The sequence below is a fragment of the Sparus aurata genome, chromosome 13 (genome assembly GCF_900880675.1).
Source record: "Sparus aurata chromosome 13, fSpaAur1.1, whole genome shotgun sequence".
Taxonomy (NCBI): domain Eukaryota; kingdom Metazoa; phylum Chordata; class Actinopteri; order Spariformes; family Sparidae; genus Sparus; species Sparus aurata.
This window is the reverse complement of record NC_044199.1, coordinates 14,678,629-14,696,496: the sequence shown is the minus strand read 5'-3', so window position 1 is coordinate 14,696,496 and position 17,868 is coordinate 14,678,629. Positions and strand designations below refer to the sequence as shown.

Genomic DNA, 17,868 nt, shown 5'->3' with positions numbered 1-17,868 from the left:
ATTTGAAAATAATAATCAGAATTGTGATACGTTTTCCCATATAACACTTATTAGTTGGTTATTACAAGGAATTCTGATATGCATACGGAAGGTCAGACTTCAATTGCTATCATTAAAATGTAAGATTTTTGATTGTTAAGCTCGGACCAGAGAAAGAACAAATTACAAAAACACTGTTAAAGAAGCGATTTGTCCAGAAGACCTCTTCTATTTTCCTTTCATAAGTGTGTAATTTGTCATTTTAAATGCATAAACCAGTGTTTTCACAGATTGATGCAACATGGGATGGAAGCATCTGTCCTTTCTGTGCATCGTACAAACAATGTGACTGGGCTAAATCAAAATGCTGCATCTAATCATGAAATTGTTTTATTTTTATATGTGAAAATAAAGAGAAAAGACTGACTTTAGAAACTGAATGAGTATGAATAAAGGTGTTTAAGGCAAAATGTGCACTAAGTATGTAAACTGTCCTTGCAACTACAGTGTAAAGTGATTGTTGATGCAGTTTCCACCATCAGCGTCTCTACTTGTACTCTCATCATAGCTAGACAAACGCTGATTTGGTAGCAATGTAGCATTACATTCAATAGATGTTAGAGACATTTGACTTCTTGTTGCGATAACAAAACATTTGTGAAAAACAATAAAAACTGCTGTACTGTAATTGGCCCAGCTATAAATGCTGTTGAAAAATAACTGTTACACAACTGCAGATTATGGTGTCAGTTAACAGACTGTTCTTTTTAACAACATCCTCGAAACATTCAAGCTAATCCAATAAACTATCAGCACTGACTTTATTAAATGGAGTGTCTGCTGATGTTATGGATCCAAATTCAATATTTTTGCTGCGTTATCAATTTTCATAGCCACAGGAGGCCCAGAAGTAAATTTATTATGTACAAAAAGTGATATGTAGAAATACTTAAATCCAACTGTTTAGGTAGGTTCAAATGCGTGTTTAAATGTGCGCTACACCAATTTTTCACATGCTGTTCCCTCGAGAAGTGCTGCTAAGCCCGTTTTACCAGTGGTGTAATAAATGTAGCCATTTAGCTTGGTGGGTAGAGTGGGCGTCCCATATACAGAGGCTCTGTCCTCGCTGCAGCAGCCCTAGGTTCAATTCCCGGCCTGGGGCCATTTGCTGCGTCTCCCCCTGTGTCCTCCCCCCCTCTCTCTCTCTCTCTCTCAACCCGTTTCCTGTCTGTCTTCAGCTGTTCTGTCAATAAAAAGCCAATAGGCCAAAAAAATATATACTTCCAGACATTCTTCAACACCATAACTCAGGAACAGCAACTTGACTGGTGCACAGAGACATACAACCATGAGGCGGTAATTCTAGTCCGGAGTAACCCATAAGCAAATATATTTAATAACTTGAAACCAGACCAAAAGATTTTATTGTTACTGGATCTCAACCTTAAAGCAACATTATGTAACTTTTTATTTTAAATAAACAGCTTCTAAATCATGTTGATAGAACAGTGTCTTGTAATAGGATGAAAGTGTCTCTGTCTCAGCCACTTCATCCTCCCATCACTTCTTTCTACACCGTGTAACTTCAGTGAGAGGGTGGGATCACAGCGTTACATACATGTTTACTTCAACGTACAAGTTTTCAACACATAGCATTATTATAACGGAACGATTTTTTCTTGTAGACAGCACCTACATTACATCTGACAAGTTGTTAAAGACCTGGGATTTATATTTATGACAGTGGTGTTGCACTCAAACGTGTTGCTTTAAAAAAAAGGACAGATTTTGTACATTCCCTCACTCATTAGGAATGGACAAACAAAACCCGATTTAATTTAGCAGTCACTTCAGTCACTCTAACCACATCCTTAACGGCATTTCATTTGATTCAAATAACTTGAAGTGACAGGTTGTTTCAGAGGGAATGTTTTAATGGTAGATCATTTCCACATGACAATGACACAATTAAAAATGTTCTCATGTCAACCTTTTTCCACAGTTTTCCCTTAAAGTAAGCTGGATTTTAAACCGATTAATTTTTTTTTTTTTGCACCCTCCTACCATTCATGTAACACTTTTCCATGTAAGAAAATACAGCATTTTAAAACATATTTGGCAATACAGAAGCAAACCCAGTAAGTTTTCCTCCACAAAGAAATGTAGTAATCATTTTATGCTGACACATGGATTCCTAGCCCTCCAACCCCTCAACTTTTATTTTTTAACTAAAACAACCCAGAATGTTAACAGTCTATACAGCTAAAGGGCATAATCAATGATGAAAAAGAACATTACAATCATGTAGTTTAAACAAGAGTGTATTCTCAGCTAACAAACATGTCCTAGCTAGACAAAATAAAGATGATAATTATATAGTGGAGTTCAGGAAGGAGAAAAGGAACGGCCATTGATTTGACAGGGCATTTTTGTCTGGCTATTTCCGAATGGACTTTTGCACTGGTCAGATCAAATCTTTGGGAATTACCAAATTTATCAGATTACATTTTAAGGAAGGCAAGCAGGAGTGCCTGTTATAGATACCATTCTTCATTTTACAAGGCGATTACTGTTGCTCGTCTTTGGCTCAAGGCCTAGTGATCAAACAGAAGGCACTTTTGTTGGCATTGGTGATGCAACTAACATGGCAGTTATACCTCAGGGCCTAAATGAATATTAATGAGAATGCAGTATCGTTCGTTCTTTTGACCTTCTTTTTGACATTAAATCATCACACAACATAGTGATCCTTTTACCAGCCAAAGACTTCAAACTTGACACATTGTCCAAATTCCTTAGACATTTTCTTTAAAGTAACTGCACTCAACTAGTGTAATAGGCTTGCATATGACTGGACACCTACTGTACACTTGTCAGTTATATCATCAGTACACACAGGACACATAGCTGTTGCCACAGTAACTAGCACATTATGTCAGTTCGACTTTAAATTTTTTTGTTTAAATGTCCCGTGTGAATGATTCCATAGGAGACTTGTCTCATATGTGAGTGCACAGGCTTTCCAAGAAAAAAAAAAAAGGACAAAGACAAAACAGTGTGGTTGTTAATCTGAAACACTTGAGTGTTGAGATGAATAAGAACATGATGTAAGCCAGACAAGGCAATACTGTATAAAGGAAGATCTGAAAGATGACTTACTAAGAAATGATGCAAACAAATATAAACATTCTAAGGTGGACCACATTAAGTGATGGACTGGAGCTTGTGTGTTTTACCAGTTTACCGCTAGTCATGTCGATGAAACATTACAGCGAACCATTTTCCAAAGCAAGCCATAGTTTTTAGAGGGGTATATCTCCAAGGCAGCACATTCTTTTTCTGTATGGCATTAAAATCGGCTGGCAACGATCTGAAATTTGCTTAAAGCAAAGCATGTCTCAGTGTCAGTTGGGGTGTCATCTCTGCTTGAGGCTCCCAGCGCAAGGTTATATTAGCAGCTATTTGTGTTGAAGGAAAAAAGGGGACATCTCTGGCTTTGCCGAATTGATCTTCGGCCTGTCATGATACCAGATTTTCACTACACAGTTATCATGGTCAAACCAATTCCCGATAACCATATTATCGTGATATCTATAGATATTTAAGAAACAAATGCTTGCAATCAAGTCAACTTTGTTGACTGTGTTTCGTCTCATTTTTGCAAATACAAGGGGGGGGGGGGGGGGGGGGGGGAATGGAGAGAGTCCAGAACATAGCGAGAATAAAGAAGGTTTACAAAAACAACAATTTCTATCAACTACTCAATTATTAGTGAGAAGGCAACCAGATGAACGCCAGCTGAGGGCCAAACATCTTCGCTGGATCATTCAGACAAAATCATATGTGTATTTTTTTAATGTCATGGCTATCGTGAATATCGCGATATTGCGACAACCCTATTTTGAATAGATGTTTTGATAGATATTGACATAGTGGACAGCACGTTTAATCTTCACAGTGATGGATTAAGTGATGGAAGTGTCTCCTAAAGTGTATATCCTTAGTGAAATGACTGGAAACTGCCTGCCTGGAAAAATGATTTCAAATATATAACATTTGTTATGCTTTGGAAAATGGCCAACAGTGATGTAACACAGCCTATAAATGACAGGTAGTAAAATGGGTTACAACATGCATGAACAGACAAGAGTTTCCTGGGAAAGAAAAACTCAATTTCCATTTTCATACACGATCGATGACATTGTATGTTATCACAAGAAGCATGTCACTGAAATGACGTTCAATACTTTGACAACCCTCACCCCAAAAACAAAGAAAATGTCAAGGTAAACTTGAATGCTATAAATGTGAGGGGGCGTGGAGACTAGCAGTGATGGAAACTATTAACAAACTGGTTCAACACCACAGATGAATCACATTATTACAGTTATTACTACAACTGGTCTACATCTTCGACAGTGTGTCTAAGATTGTCCGATGGCCAACATATGCTTATAGCCAGGAGATAGTGTACCATGCGTATGACGGGTAGGATGCTTCAATCAGTGGATTCTGGTTGGAAAAGCGACAACTGTCCTAGTCTGTCGCTCGGTGCTGAACTGAACTGACAATACTATGGATTTGTAAGCAAAGCCACAACAAGCTGTGGCTGCTCTAACCCATACTGTGATCTGTCTCTGTACAAACCATGCTCCGCTAGCTCAGCTTCAGTGTCTGTTCATCTTAGAAAACCATCAGCAACCTGGATATCCATCCTTGTCTACAAACATCCCACAAAAAAAAACTCCACATATGGCTTAACATATTGTTTTGTTTCCTTACAGAATGTTACACCTTTTTTTAGACTTGTGTCAACAAAGCTTCAAGACATTCTCCAAGTTTTGTTCACATCCTGCAAATGAACCGTAACTCAGCTTGGCAAGATCACCGCTACCGTTCAAATGACATCAAATGTATACAGGCTGCCGGACAGTGAACAAAAGCCAGGTGAGCATTTAACGCAACTGAAATGGCGAAGATAAGAGATGCTCCTGCCACCAGGCCGCTCTACCCTTGAGCAGACAATCACAGTGCAGCAGCCTTCGCTACCTCATGAGACTCTATTAGGGAGGGAGAAACACTTCACTGGTATCTTAATTTACAAAACTGTGATCATAAAAATAAAGCCTCGGACCTGTGACAATAAAACAACGAGCAAAACGTATGTTGACATGACATTAACCCCCACCCTCCCACACCCAAAACATAAAAAAAAAGAAGAAAAAAAAAAAAGAAAGGTAATTCACCTTAAACACTCCTTTAGGCACATAAGTCTTTATGGATCCCACTTGAGTGGTGGTCAGGAATGCTTTTCACAGAATAACACAAAAAATAAAGAGTGAGGGTGCCTGTATGCAAACTCGGTGAAAAGAACTTACAGTTCTGCTTTTTAAGAGACTCGTGTCGGTGGCTCCGGATGAGACGATAACCACGTACAACAAAGAAATCCACACGACTCTGAACTGCGCGCCTGACCAGGATTACAGGACAGAAGATGTCCCGAGCACATCTTCAGCACGTCTCTTCCTCCACCACCTCACTGTGACCTCGACCGATGTTTTGTTCCAGATTGACTGATGTTTTATCTCCCGCTTTTTAAAAATGCTTTTTTTTCCTTAAAGGTTTTTGTGTCAACACTAAATCACAATCTAGCCTGGAATATTGCTCAGCAGCTATTTACAGAATTGCAAAAAACAAACAATCTGACTGATCTACACACAATATCTCACATTGTCCCGTTTAATTTTTAGTGGTCCTCCTCACAAAGAAACCCTCTACGAAGTGTAAACATGGAAAAAAAAACAAAAAAACTACTCTGTATAAATGTTAATCGTTCTGCCCCTCCCAACTCCCCACCCCCGCCATAGAACCTCATCTGCGAACTGTAAGATGATCTAATGAGTGTTTTCTTTTTTTTCTTCTAATTTTGGGAGCCATTATTCGGTTCCGAGTTTTAGTGCAGATCCGCTGTGCAGTATTAGGACCTCTCTAACCATTTCAAGTAAACCCCTTTAATGTCCTGTTTTGTCTTCCGTTCTGCGATCCTTTTTTTGTTCAAAAGAGAGCCGTCCTCCTTCGCTCTGCCTCCGCTTGCTCGGCTCGATGCGTTTCCCCACACACACACACAGCCAGCCCCTTCCTTAAGTGAGTACAATGTTAAACAAGGAAAACGAAATTAAAGAAAAATCAGCTTTCACTTACGAATCCTTCCGTGTTTGCAACATTGAGATGTCAGGCCCAACATTTAAGTTAAATTTCTTCATTTTTTTTTTTTTTAACACACAGCAGAATAAACATTGTTTTGGAAGCAAGGTCTCCTGGTGGCAAGTCAAATGTTCAGAGGTCACATTTCTTTTTTTTTTGTCGTCGTTTGTTTGTTTGTTTATCATATTTTTCTTGCCGTTCTCGACAGCTTAGTCCTGCTTGGCCTGCAGCTGCTGCTTCCAGGCCTCGTTCAAGTAAACCAGTCGCTTGTAGTTGAGAATAAAGAGAATGAAGTTCAGCGCATATGTGGTGATGCAGATGACGCAGAAGTCCTTTAGGACAAAGTAGAGGATGTAGCCCAGGTAGAGCGAGCCCACCACCGACAAGATGGATGTCGTCATGAGAATGAGGGCGGCCATTGCACTGACAGTCATTCCTATGGCGAGAAACACAAACTAGAGCTGAGACAAATATCTATAAAAAGAACACACAACCTTGAAACACACAAACAACCTGATGAGTCGGCTCTTTGCTCAGACCTTTCAGACAGTTTTCTATTTTTGGCGTCAGCAAATCTCGTGATGACATTGAGCTTAAACAGTGAATAGACTGGTCATATTATTGTGGTGTCACATGATAGTTCAGTCATATTTCTAACGCTAACATTCACCAGTGTTTGTGCTAGTGGCCTTTCGTTTGGTTTGTAACAATCACTGTTAAACAACAGATGGGGATTCTCTTCTGCTGCCGTGTTATTAGAAAGGTTTCGCCTTTCAATCTGATATACAGCAGCTTTAAAATTAACCTAGGATTTATACATTGCTCCAAAACATTGGTTGCTCCATACCCAAGATGGAATAGTGGGGTCCTGGTTTCTACGGATAACCCAGCTAACACTTTCTGGTTTCATTCACATGTTTGAGTCCCAGAGACTGACAACATAAAAGCATGACTAAGCTGCATATCTGAGTGCTGTGACAACTCACAGTGTACAAGTGTACCCTCCGAGGCGGCAAATTGGCGGACCAAAACAGACCCCCAATTTACCGCCCTCTGTCTAAATCCGCGAACTAGCCGCAAGAAAGATGGCAAAATTAGCGGCTTGCTGCCCAGTATAAAAACAGTTAGTATTTCTACACTGTGGTATTGCTGGTGTTCATGTTGATGTTACCACCTGTATCCACCACTGGGGGGCCATACAGGTGGTGACATCAATCACTACCAGACATTTATAAAGTTGTTGTTGTACAGGAGAAGTATTTTATTATGGGAGATAACCGGAACACATCCTGACAATTCAGTTCTCTTTAAGGGGTGAAGGATATGACAATACGAGCTGAAATAAAGTTGTCAGTTGCCAAGGACTATTTTATGCAGGTAGTGTATTTTTTAATTATAGGATTTTTTGTTTTAATGTGATGAAGTACTTTGATTTGAGGGTATCTTATTTGCAGAGTTATCCAAATAAAAAACTTTACTTTGTTTTTTTTTTTTATCCATTAACAGTTTCTCAATCATGACTTTTTTTTTCATATTGCAACTCAAGATGACATGATTTTGTGGATTTTAACCATTTTGCCACAGATATTCTCTTCACAATGATAAAAAAAAATATATATATATATATATAATAAGACAGGCACAATTACAGCATTAATTTTATGTGGATAAGAACATTTGAGTCTACATTAAACACCTTTTCGACAGAAGTCCCATGCTGTATGCTGGCTTTAATCAGAGAATACAGCTTTGGTTATGCACATTCTGGAGTCATGCCTACACACAAATATGGGACGGTCGAAGGCCACGAGAATAATGAAAGTTGTGATCTCGGTGGTAATGCCTTTAATATGGAAATCTTGAGCCGCTGTTGCAGCGTGGCATTAACTGGGCTACTATTGTGTTAGTCAAATGAGTGCTAGCTGCTGTGGCTAAAAGGACCTCTTGTTCTGTGCCAGCGCCAGGTGGCCGGGCGAGCCTGCAGGCCACTCGGCAGGCAGACATGTCAAACCAGCATGACTGAGTCAGCCACATCATCAATGTACTGAGATAGTGTCTGTGAGTGTAACCAAAGGGGGGGGAAAGACTTCAAGTTAAAACAAGTCACTTTATGATGACTGTTAGCTGTCGGTGCCATAATCACACTGGGACACTGTAGAACAGCGCCCAAGGCATTTAGATCACTTTGCTTATTTCACACTGTCACTACACCAATATTTGAATCTTGCAGTCTTAGTTGAAATTAATTAGAATTAGGTTAAAAAAGACCGTAATATTGATTGCCGTTTGGTAGGTCAAGGTTCAGAAAGTATTAGCCTTCTATTTAACAACACAATTATATTTATATGGCTACTAAACATGATGTCAGTGTCATGTGAGTCAGGATTCCTCAAATATAGCCATGATAGGCAGTGTTGTGTTAGCAGACTCGCTAAGGAGATTTGTGCCCTAAATTAGTAATACTAGCAGATTACTCTGGATAAAATGACGTCTTACCTAGTAGAAGCTGAAAGGCATAAAAGACAATCCCGTAGACACTGTTCGGCTGGTTAAGTGCGCTGTCATTTCCAAAAATTGAGCCCAAGAGTCCGAATCCTCGACCCCACCTAACCACATGGAAAGATAGGCAAAGAAGGAGGTTACGACTTAATTCTAGGAATGTAGAAGAAAAAAAAAGAAAATGTAAACATATATCACAGCTGAGGAAAGCCAAACCAAATGAGTCACACTAAAGATAAAAAGGAAAGTATACAGCAGGTCTTCCCAATGTTTCTTTTCCAAGAACATGAAGTACTAGCTGATTTCATTCTTTATCTTTTTTCTTTAGCAACATTTGATTTGAGAATAGGCAGTTATAATACACAGAAAACTGTTTATTCAGAGTTTAGTCACCTAAAAGCTGCAATGAAAGACTATTTTCATTATCGATTAATCTGCCGATTAATCTCTTGATTGTTTGTGTACCACAGTGATTGTAAGTGCCACAGTTTCTCAGAATCTGAGGCGACATCCTCTTGTGTTTCTAACAGTCCAAATGAAAAATATCTGTTCATCAACTGATCAATTAATCTACAAAACCCATCTGGACTTATTAGGAGGAAAAACAAATACTGCAAAATAAAAAAGCATGTCTTTCTTGTACGGGAAAATCATCCCGACATGACTTGAGTACTTCAGTGCACGTGAAAGAGAAACCCTAATTTGAATTTGTCTTATTTTAAGAACTCTTTTAAGTGCCATCTCAAGAGGATGACATAATTTGTCTGAACTTATGTGGCACAACTACTGGGGCTGCCCACCTGTTAGTACCAGTCTGTTATTCACCACCACCGTCTTTAAACCTGTGCAACACAGTTGGTGCTCTTGTATAACTGAAGCTTTTGCCCTGCTGTGAAGCTGTTTGTGTTAAGCACGTTGAGATCATGTTCCTGTCAAATTTCGACATCATTTTTATGTGCAGATAGATTTCCTTCAAAGAAAACCACAAACTACAACATCCAGCACACTGAAAGGCAAAATAGATGGGCAATACGTTTGCCTAATTGCAAAATTAGAGCAGTATGAGTTTCACTCTTTGGGAATATTCACCTTTTTCAGCATGTTCAGCAAATATAGTGCTCTTTATCACAAAGCCTGAAATAGCATCTCCTTTTTAAAATCATATTTCTATACTAATTAAGTGAACATAAGAATTCATTCGGTATGAATGTTTTAAGTTTTCCATGACTCATTTGAGGTTATAAGGCAGGCGCATGGAGACCTTTGTTTTATTGCTTTCCATTTACAGGGTACAAGGTTCCTTTATTCATATATCAATCTACAACAACGGGTTGTGTAAAAGAAATTCCAAGTTGTTGTTCCTTTAGGCTACCCACAAAACAAAAAAATATAAAAATACATTAATAAATAAGTCATACAACTACTTTATAAAAGTGGAGTGTGTGACAGAGCAACTGTCATGAGAACCAAGAACCACAGTATTAATATTTGGAAAGAGTGACGGTAAGACTTGGGGATCATACAAGTTTAAAAGCCTCCGTGCAAGTATGTTGCCATATAAAAATTATTGGAAAAAATAGCATGCGACAGTTATCGCAGAGTGTGCAATATGTTTAGTAATCTCATTTCATGTATCACTATGTGGGAGCTTATTCTCCTTGGATATAACAAATTGTGTTTTCAGACATGCTTTCCCTCACTTTCACTACAGCAAGCATTTTAGCGTGTGTATCAAGGCATTATCTTACATGGATAAGCACTTGCGGAGGCACGCGCAAAACAGGCAATTCAGCACACATAAATACAATAAGTTGCATCACCAAATATAGAGCATTCTCCATCTATAGCATTGTTTAGACCGATATAGAAACTGCCAGGATTCATCTTTTTACTACTTTGCAAAGACATTCAATCACAGCTGAGGGCTCAGAGCTAATTTGGGGTTACACAGGTGAGACTGTCTCTAATACTCAAACAGACAATTCACTCACTCATCTTACAAATATGTGATAACTCCCAGACAGGTTGCATTCCGGCTGTGCTGTGAGTATTTGTTCAGGCCCTGCAAAGACACTTATTCGGTGACAATCGATAGGTGGGGTTGGCTTTCATTAATAGTTGCATGCCCAGTAGGGCAACTTCACATAGTAGTACAAGGAATGTGCCACACTGAATGTTAAATGACTGATAATTGATTGCAAACTCATCTTCCTGAGTAAACCAACTCTGGGGCGATTTTTTTCCTGATGGACACAGCTAAAAACTCTAGCAGCAGCTTTATCTGTGTAGCTGTGGATGTTTATCTTTCTGGTAGTAATGTGTGACTGTAAGCAGCACTGAGACTTTACTGTAGCCAACACTGTGACAGTCCTCTCCTCTGACCTCTGTGCACTGTCCCTTTAGGTAGCTGGGGTGTACTGTTTAACCCTTTGGACTGACTGGTCGCTGCCCGGTGACATTAGCACGGCGGCTCATGACAGCAGCGTGACAGCTAGTGTGAGCGCTAGCTAGCAGGTTCAAAAGTTACCCAAAACTATCAACACTGAGCCAGCTAACAACCACAAATCTTAGCTTTGGTCGGGGGGGGGATGAATGAATGTATCCAGCAACAGACAACATACAAGACAAGTGTTAGAGTGGGCAAGCGATCGTCAACTTTTGTGCTAAAGTTGGTGTTACAGATGTTACATTCATGGAGAGCATCCAGTGCTGGTACCGGTAAACTCACGTTAGCAATCGTTAATTCATAAATTGCTAATTTAGCAACGCTGAAGGCTTTCTGCTGATAGCTAACTGGCTAAGAAGTAACTACAACGTTAACAAATAGGCTGCGTTAGCTAACGGTTAGCGAAGTTAGCATCATCGGGCTAGATAGCTAATGATGTGTCTAATGAATGATAAGCTAAAAGTTAAGTTATTCCTAACAGGTTATTTAACTAACAGCCAGCTCTGAGCACGCCGGCAGTTATAGTTTGCAGTTAGCATTAGCAGCAGAGGGCAGCCGGCAAATGCTAGCTGAGTGCATTTGACAGTTAAAACCGCGCAGCCCTTCCCAGATTGTCACAATAGCAGGCAGCTTCATTGAGCGCTCTTTGCTGAATTCAAATTACCTTGAGCTGAACACTTTTGAACAGCTGATGGAGCTGCTGACGTCGCACATAGCCTTATAACTCGGATCCCGAGCCTTTTCCCTCTCGACGTGAAAGGCATATAGAGACAACAGTATGCCTAAAAGGCAAACGAGAAGCCTAGCTATTCTTTCCCACCGAGGGGTGGACACTCTTAGGACGGGCGCCGCCATCACTCTCTGGCCTAGCTGGAGACACGCATACATACGCAGGGAGCTCGCCTGTGAGACAGAACTGCGACGTGGAAAAGCGTCAGTACGTGTTCATCGTGAGGGGCGGGGCCGGCCGAGGGGCCCAGGAACAAAAACACAGGGACACTCAACATGGCTCTTTATGCCGACAAACTTTACACTAATAATATGTGAGCAAATTCCGTTTTCTTACACTGCACAGTATTGTTGTACTCTTTATCTCTTATATGAGAGTAAGTAAGCTGAAGTATATTCTATACTGTAAATCCTATATAAATCCACATCTGTCACTAACCTTGGGGTCATATTTGACCCTCACCTCACCTTTGAGGCTCACATCAAACGTCTCTGCAAAAACTCCTTCCATCACCTCAGAAATATTGCCAAACTCCGACCCTCACTCTCCTTTCCTGATGCCGAAAAGCTCATCCATGCCTTTGTCTCTTCCAGGCTGGATTACTGCAATGCACTACTGATTGGAACCCCCAGCAAGAGCATCCAAAGGCTTCAGTATGTGCAAAATAGTGCTGCTAGGATCCTGATGAGAGTGCGAAAGTATGAACACATCACACCCATCCTCCATTCACTTCATTGGCTTCCTATCTCCGCCAGGATTGATTACAAGGTCTCCCTCCTCACTCACCAGTGCGTCCATGGCAACGCCCCCTCCTATCTTAAAGAACTGCTAACCCCACAAACCTCATCTCGACCCCTCCGCTCGACCAACTCTCACCGTCTCCAGCCCCCCAGGACTAAGTTCCGCACCTTAGGGGACCGAGCATTCTGTTCTGCTGCCCCTCGTCTATGGAACAGCCTCCCTGAATACCTGAGGGCACCACAGACTGTTGAATGCTTTAAAAAAGGACTTAAAACTTTCCTTTTTAGCAGAGCCTATGATCACTAAGTTGCTATTGACTTTCAGGTGTTTTGTTTTTCTTTTTTTTCTTCTACTAATGTTTTTCTTGTATTGGTGCTTTTCCTGTAGCACTTTGAGATTTATCTAAATGTAAAGTGCTTTACAAATTAAATATATTATTATTATTATTAAATATATTATATCCATATTTATACATATCACATACTTGCACTGTGTAACATTTCTGTGCAATTGCTCCACACCATGTGCATATTACAGGTATAGGTGCATTTATGTGTAATCGTCCTCCTTGGTTATATCAGTACGTCAAAGGCAAAGAGTGAATATTTAGATTATTATTATTGTTATTACTTTATCTTATTCTATTTCTGTCTTGCTTGATCTGTTTTTACATTTTAATTTAAAACTCAGTCACTGTTCTTTTCCAGTTCTGTTGTAACTGGAGAATATCACTGCTGAGGGATTAATAATGTCTGGACTTTTGGTTTGTGCCAGACTACATACTAGTAAGAGTTAACCTAACCATCTCTAATATCATACCTTTTTACTATAAATCCCCCGAAAAATGTTACAAAAAATGTTTACAATAAGGTCGTGTTAGCAACATTGTTATTTAAACATTTCATTTCCAACACTGATTTTATCTGAACATTGCTCCAGTTGTCATGCCAATACTACTGATAATGTGTTTTTTTAAATATTCATGAAACGAAAAAGAAGACAACATAAACAAAGATTCAGTCCAACATAATATGCAATATGGACGTTCGAGGGCAAAAATACAACCAAGGTCAATTGACAAAAGAAATGAATAAATAAACTATACATAGCACTATTTCAAATAAGCACTAAATTCCCCCTAAATCACACAGTACAGTCAATATTTCCTTGACTACCGAGAGACATAGCAACGGCCACGTGACCGCGTGTATATAAACACAGGATGACATCATCTGTTTACTTGTTCCGAGACTCGTCTGGTGAAGACTGCAGCACTCCGTCTCCAAATGGCGACAGATATGGAACGCTTTGTTTCTTTCGAGGAGGCGTTTTACGACCAGTACGACTACTACAACCTGCTCGAATACTCGTGCCACGCGTGCGGCAAAGGGAGAACCAAGAGAGAGATCGAGCTGAACACGAACCGCCATGTCCCCGCGGGGCACGAGAGGAAGATAGCAGAGAAATTTCACAACAGCCAAATGAAGCGCAGGAGAACCAAGAGCTCCTCGTCTTGACGCCTTCCCCTCGACGTTTACAGGTAACCGTGTGTCTTTGACGTTTTTCAGAAAAGTGTTTGTATTGTTTGTGTTTTATATTTTTTGGGAACAATAGGCCTTTGTGCGAGAAAAAAAAACAACAACCTCCCGCTCGGATATTTGACTACAGCGATCCTGCGGATTAGACCAGCAGTTACCGCCCATAATAACAGCTTTTTTTTTTATTACAGTCAGTATTTTTGTAATCTGTGTGTGAAAAACATTTCTGTTCTTTAACCAAGGGGTTCACTCCGATGGGCGGAGTTATATGGATCAAGTAGCTTCCTTTTGTTATGTTTTTCTACTCCACCTACTCTGCTGGTATCATAATAAAAACAGAAAAACAAGTCCGACTTCTTTTTTGCACAGGGGTGAATAAACTAGTGTGTTTTGCTGCCTTTAAACTGGGGCCGTTGTCACCATCGCTCAGGCCAGCACAGCGGTGACATAAAGCTGAAAAGGAGTCACTAGCACTTTTTACACAGCGACGTTGCTCAACAGACAAAGAATTTGTTTGCAGTCATTTGGATCATTTGATAATTCGTTTGCGTTCTAATGTCATATGTTCAGTAGTTGCAGCTTCTCAAATGTCATCATTTCTTTCTTTTCTGACATTTTGCAAATCCAATAATTAATAATAAAAAAAAAAAAATCTGCAGGAGAATAGATAACGAAGTAACCTTTAGGATCTGGATGTAATTTGTGATGACACATTTCATTCTGATCTCCCCACAGATAGATTTCAAGTTGGACAACGAGTTGGATTTCCGATGTTGACCATGGCCAAGTGTCTTTGCCCTCCCTGAGCGAGCGAATGGAGCTCTGTGACAGTTGGGAATATGATGTCTGTCAAACAGTCACAGAACAGCTCCATTCCATACCCTACCCTGTACAAGACTCTCAAGTTACAGCTGTGCAGGAATAGTTTTTGTTGAGCTATATAGGTCAGTGGTGTATGCTTGAAAAACATATATATATATATAATTTCTGTTGGTGCACAAGATATTATACTGTATTTTAAATCAATAAAAACTGTTGTTAATGTAACCACCTTGTTTTTTTTTTCTATTGCTCATAGTGATAATTAACATTTACATGTGATTGAACACAACTGGTCTAGTTGTTAAGCAGGCTGCATTACAGATTTGTCACCGTTGGGGGTTTTTATAGTTTCTTTAAAACCATCCATCCAACCATTCATCCATCCATCCATTCGCCCCTCTCATTTTGCCTTACATGTCCAATGGATCAAACCATCTTCATACCCTGTATGAGTGCATGCTGTATACAGATTTTTATACTGGTGGATTGGTACGCACATCCAGACACCAATTAAGCAGAACTGCCTTTGATCATGCTTTTTTTTTTTGTTATTCTACTATTATTTTTACCGGTATGGGCTTTTTTTGGAGGGTTTCACTTATGCAAAACCAAACAAACAGGACTCCAAAATCCATGTCTTTAAATGGATGATGATGAGGAAGCACTGACAGTTCAAATCCGCAGGTTGTGGAAAATACATTGCGGTGGACCTCGAATAAATAACGAATATAAACGTAAATCAGAACCAGAGACTCGCATACTGACCAATGTTTGGATTTTGTTGGTGGGAAACTAAAGTAAATGTACCTGCTTTTATTTTGAAGGGGTACACAACAGGAAGCTATATGACTACTTCCGGGTTCTTACACATGTGTGAGCTGCTGTGGATCTGCTAATAAATCGACCTGCGTGTTCTTTATTTATTTTCGCCAACAGCGAAGATGCAGATTTGTAGCGTGTGCAGCGAACAGACACCTAAATACAGGTGTCCCGCCTGCAAAATAAGATAGTAAGTAACTTAAAATAACGGTCTGTAAGCTAGCTAGCTAGCTAGATAACTTCCAGTTAACTGCCGAGTCGTTTGTTTGGCTAGGTTCTCTATAGTCTCTTGTCGAACTTTAAAACTAGTAATTTAAGAATAGAGAACAATAGCGTTTATTGTGAAAGACAGCATTTCTGTACATGACTTAAAAGTATTTAAATACTCGCCTTATCCATTAAGAGCTGAAGCTAAATTTGGATAACTTAACGTAGCATCGTTTGTAAACATGACATTGGTTCTCAAAGTAGCCCCATTAAAAAAAAAAAAAAATGGGGAAGCATTAATAAAAATATATTAACGTATTTACAGAACATGTCATTAACTTAATGCAACGTCGATGAATTACACGTGAACGCATTCTTGTACATAAATACCACATGCGACGGCAAGCCACGTAGGTCAAAACGTTTTGCGATTTGACGTCATTCGCCACTAATCCCGTAAATCAAAAATTGTTTTGATTGATGGTTTAATACGCTCATTAATTAGCTCACTGTGACTTTTAATTGAGATTACACGTGTTTGTTTATTGATGGATGCCGTCCTTGATTTAGGATATATGTACATTATGTCCTAATGTCACTGTGTATTATCTTGATGGAGTAAAATCCCCCTTTTTATTATTGTTTTTTTTTCCCCCTACAGTTGTTCACTTGGCTGTTACAAGAGCCACAAAGGTAATTTAGCTTGATTTCAGTCCTTGAGTCATGTAATTACGTGATGTTTAGGCAAGCTCTAATCGTAATCAGAGGAAATACTATTTGGCTCATCATAATCATCATCTGATGCATGTCTCATTTCCTTTTTTGTCCATAGACAGTTGCATACCTTTCGAGCAGCCCGCACCTATTGATGCTCCACAAGATAAGGATGCCTTCAACACTGGTATGTTATTCTTTCATCATCTGTATGATTGTGTGTGTTTCTTTGTCTAATGCATCCATATCAGCCAGCAAGAGCACAAGATTACTGACTGCAATAGGTACCGTAGGGGTGGACAGCATGGCAGATGTTACCACTGAAAAAAAAAAAGAGGATATGAATAGTTGAATAAATGTGCTAGAGTGAGTAGGACAAGCCGAACTTGAGATGTGGTGGGAAATCTGTTACTTAGAACTGTCAAAATGATCTTTTAATTGTCCCTTCAAAATCCCAGTAAAAACCGGTCACTGTTTTCCAATGCCTTGTGTGAAGAGCTCCTTGATTTATTATCTTTACAGATCAGTGGACTGTTGACGATCTTCTGGATGAAGAGGACATCACCGACAAAGTGCCGCTACAGAGGCTCCAGATGTTAGGTATTAATCCAGCATTACCTTTTGTTTGCTCTTAGCCCTTCAGTTTTTCTAAACACTTTTGGCAGCAGCATCACATGTCTAGTGTCTACAGATGACTGCAAAAAAAGAAAAAAGGGGACCATTCTTGTTTTCTTATTTCCTCTACAGGTCATTCAAAAGAGCTGCGAGATCTTCTCTGCAACCCTCATCTGAGACAGTTACTGCACTCTGTTGACACTGCGGACAACAAATACGATGCGATGAAGGCTGCCATGCAGGAGCCTCTGTTTGTTGAATTTTCAGATCAGTGCTTGAAAACTGTCGAAAATGAAGCGCAGTCATTAACCTACAACAATGATGATGATTTATAAACTAGTTTTCTATCCAATCACTTTTTTATTATGTTTTTCTATGGGGGATGGTACCTTGTTTAACATAAAATGTCATCATGTATGCCACACATGTTTGTCATTTTTGCTGATCTAACTTCCTGTCATGTGCCTTGTCATGCTATAGAATGTAAATAGTGTTCAAATAAAGATAAATAATGATCATATGTAAAGTTTGGGGTGAAAGGAAAACATCTACAT

The 17,868-nt window shown here is 39.5% G+C and overlaps 2 protein-coding genes across 2 annotated transcripts; one reads left to right on the top strand and one right to left on the bottom strand.

Annotated features, from left to right (window-relative positions):
- Positions 1–1,399: 1,399 nt before the first annotated feature.
- On the bottom strand, positions 1,400–12,067 carry vkorc1l1 (vitamin K epoxide reductase complex, subunit 1-like 1). The gene is made up of 3 exons (XM_030438072.1): positions 11,793–12,067; positions 8,680–8,789; positions 1,400–6,619 (listed from the first exon to the last, which is right to left on the bottom strand). The coding sequence occupies exons 1-3, from the start codon at positions 12,014–12,016 to the stop codon at positions 6,393–6,395; spliced, it is 561 nt and encodes a 186-aa protein (XP_030293932.1). The 5' UTR covers positions 12,017–12,067; the 3' UTR covers positions 1,400–6,392.
- A 3,472-nt stretch (positions 12,068–15,539) lies between these two features.
- On the top strand, positions 15,540–17,840 carry znhit3 (zinc finger, HIT-type containing 3). The gene is made up of 5 exons (XM_030437485.1): positions 15,540–15,968; positions 16,647–16,678; positions 16,818–16,886; positions 17,222–17,299; positions 17,447–17,840. The coding sequence occupies exons 1-5, from the start codon at positions 15,901–15,903 to the stop codon at positions 17,647–17,649; spliced, it is 450 nt and encodes a 149-aa protein (XP_030293345.1). The 5' UTR covers positions 15,540–15,900; the 3' UTR covers positions 17,650–17,840.
- The last annotated feature ends 28 nt before the right edge of the window (positions 17,841–17,868 follow it).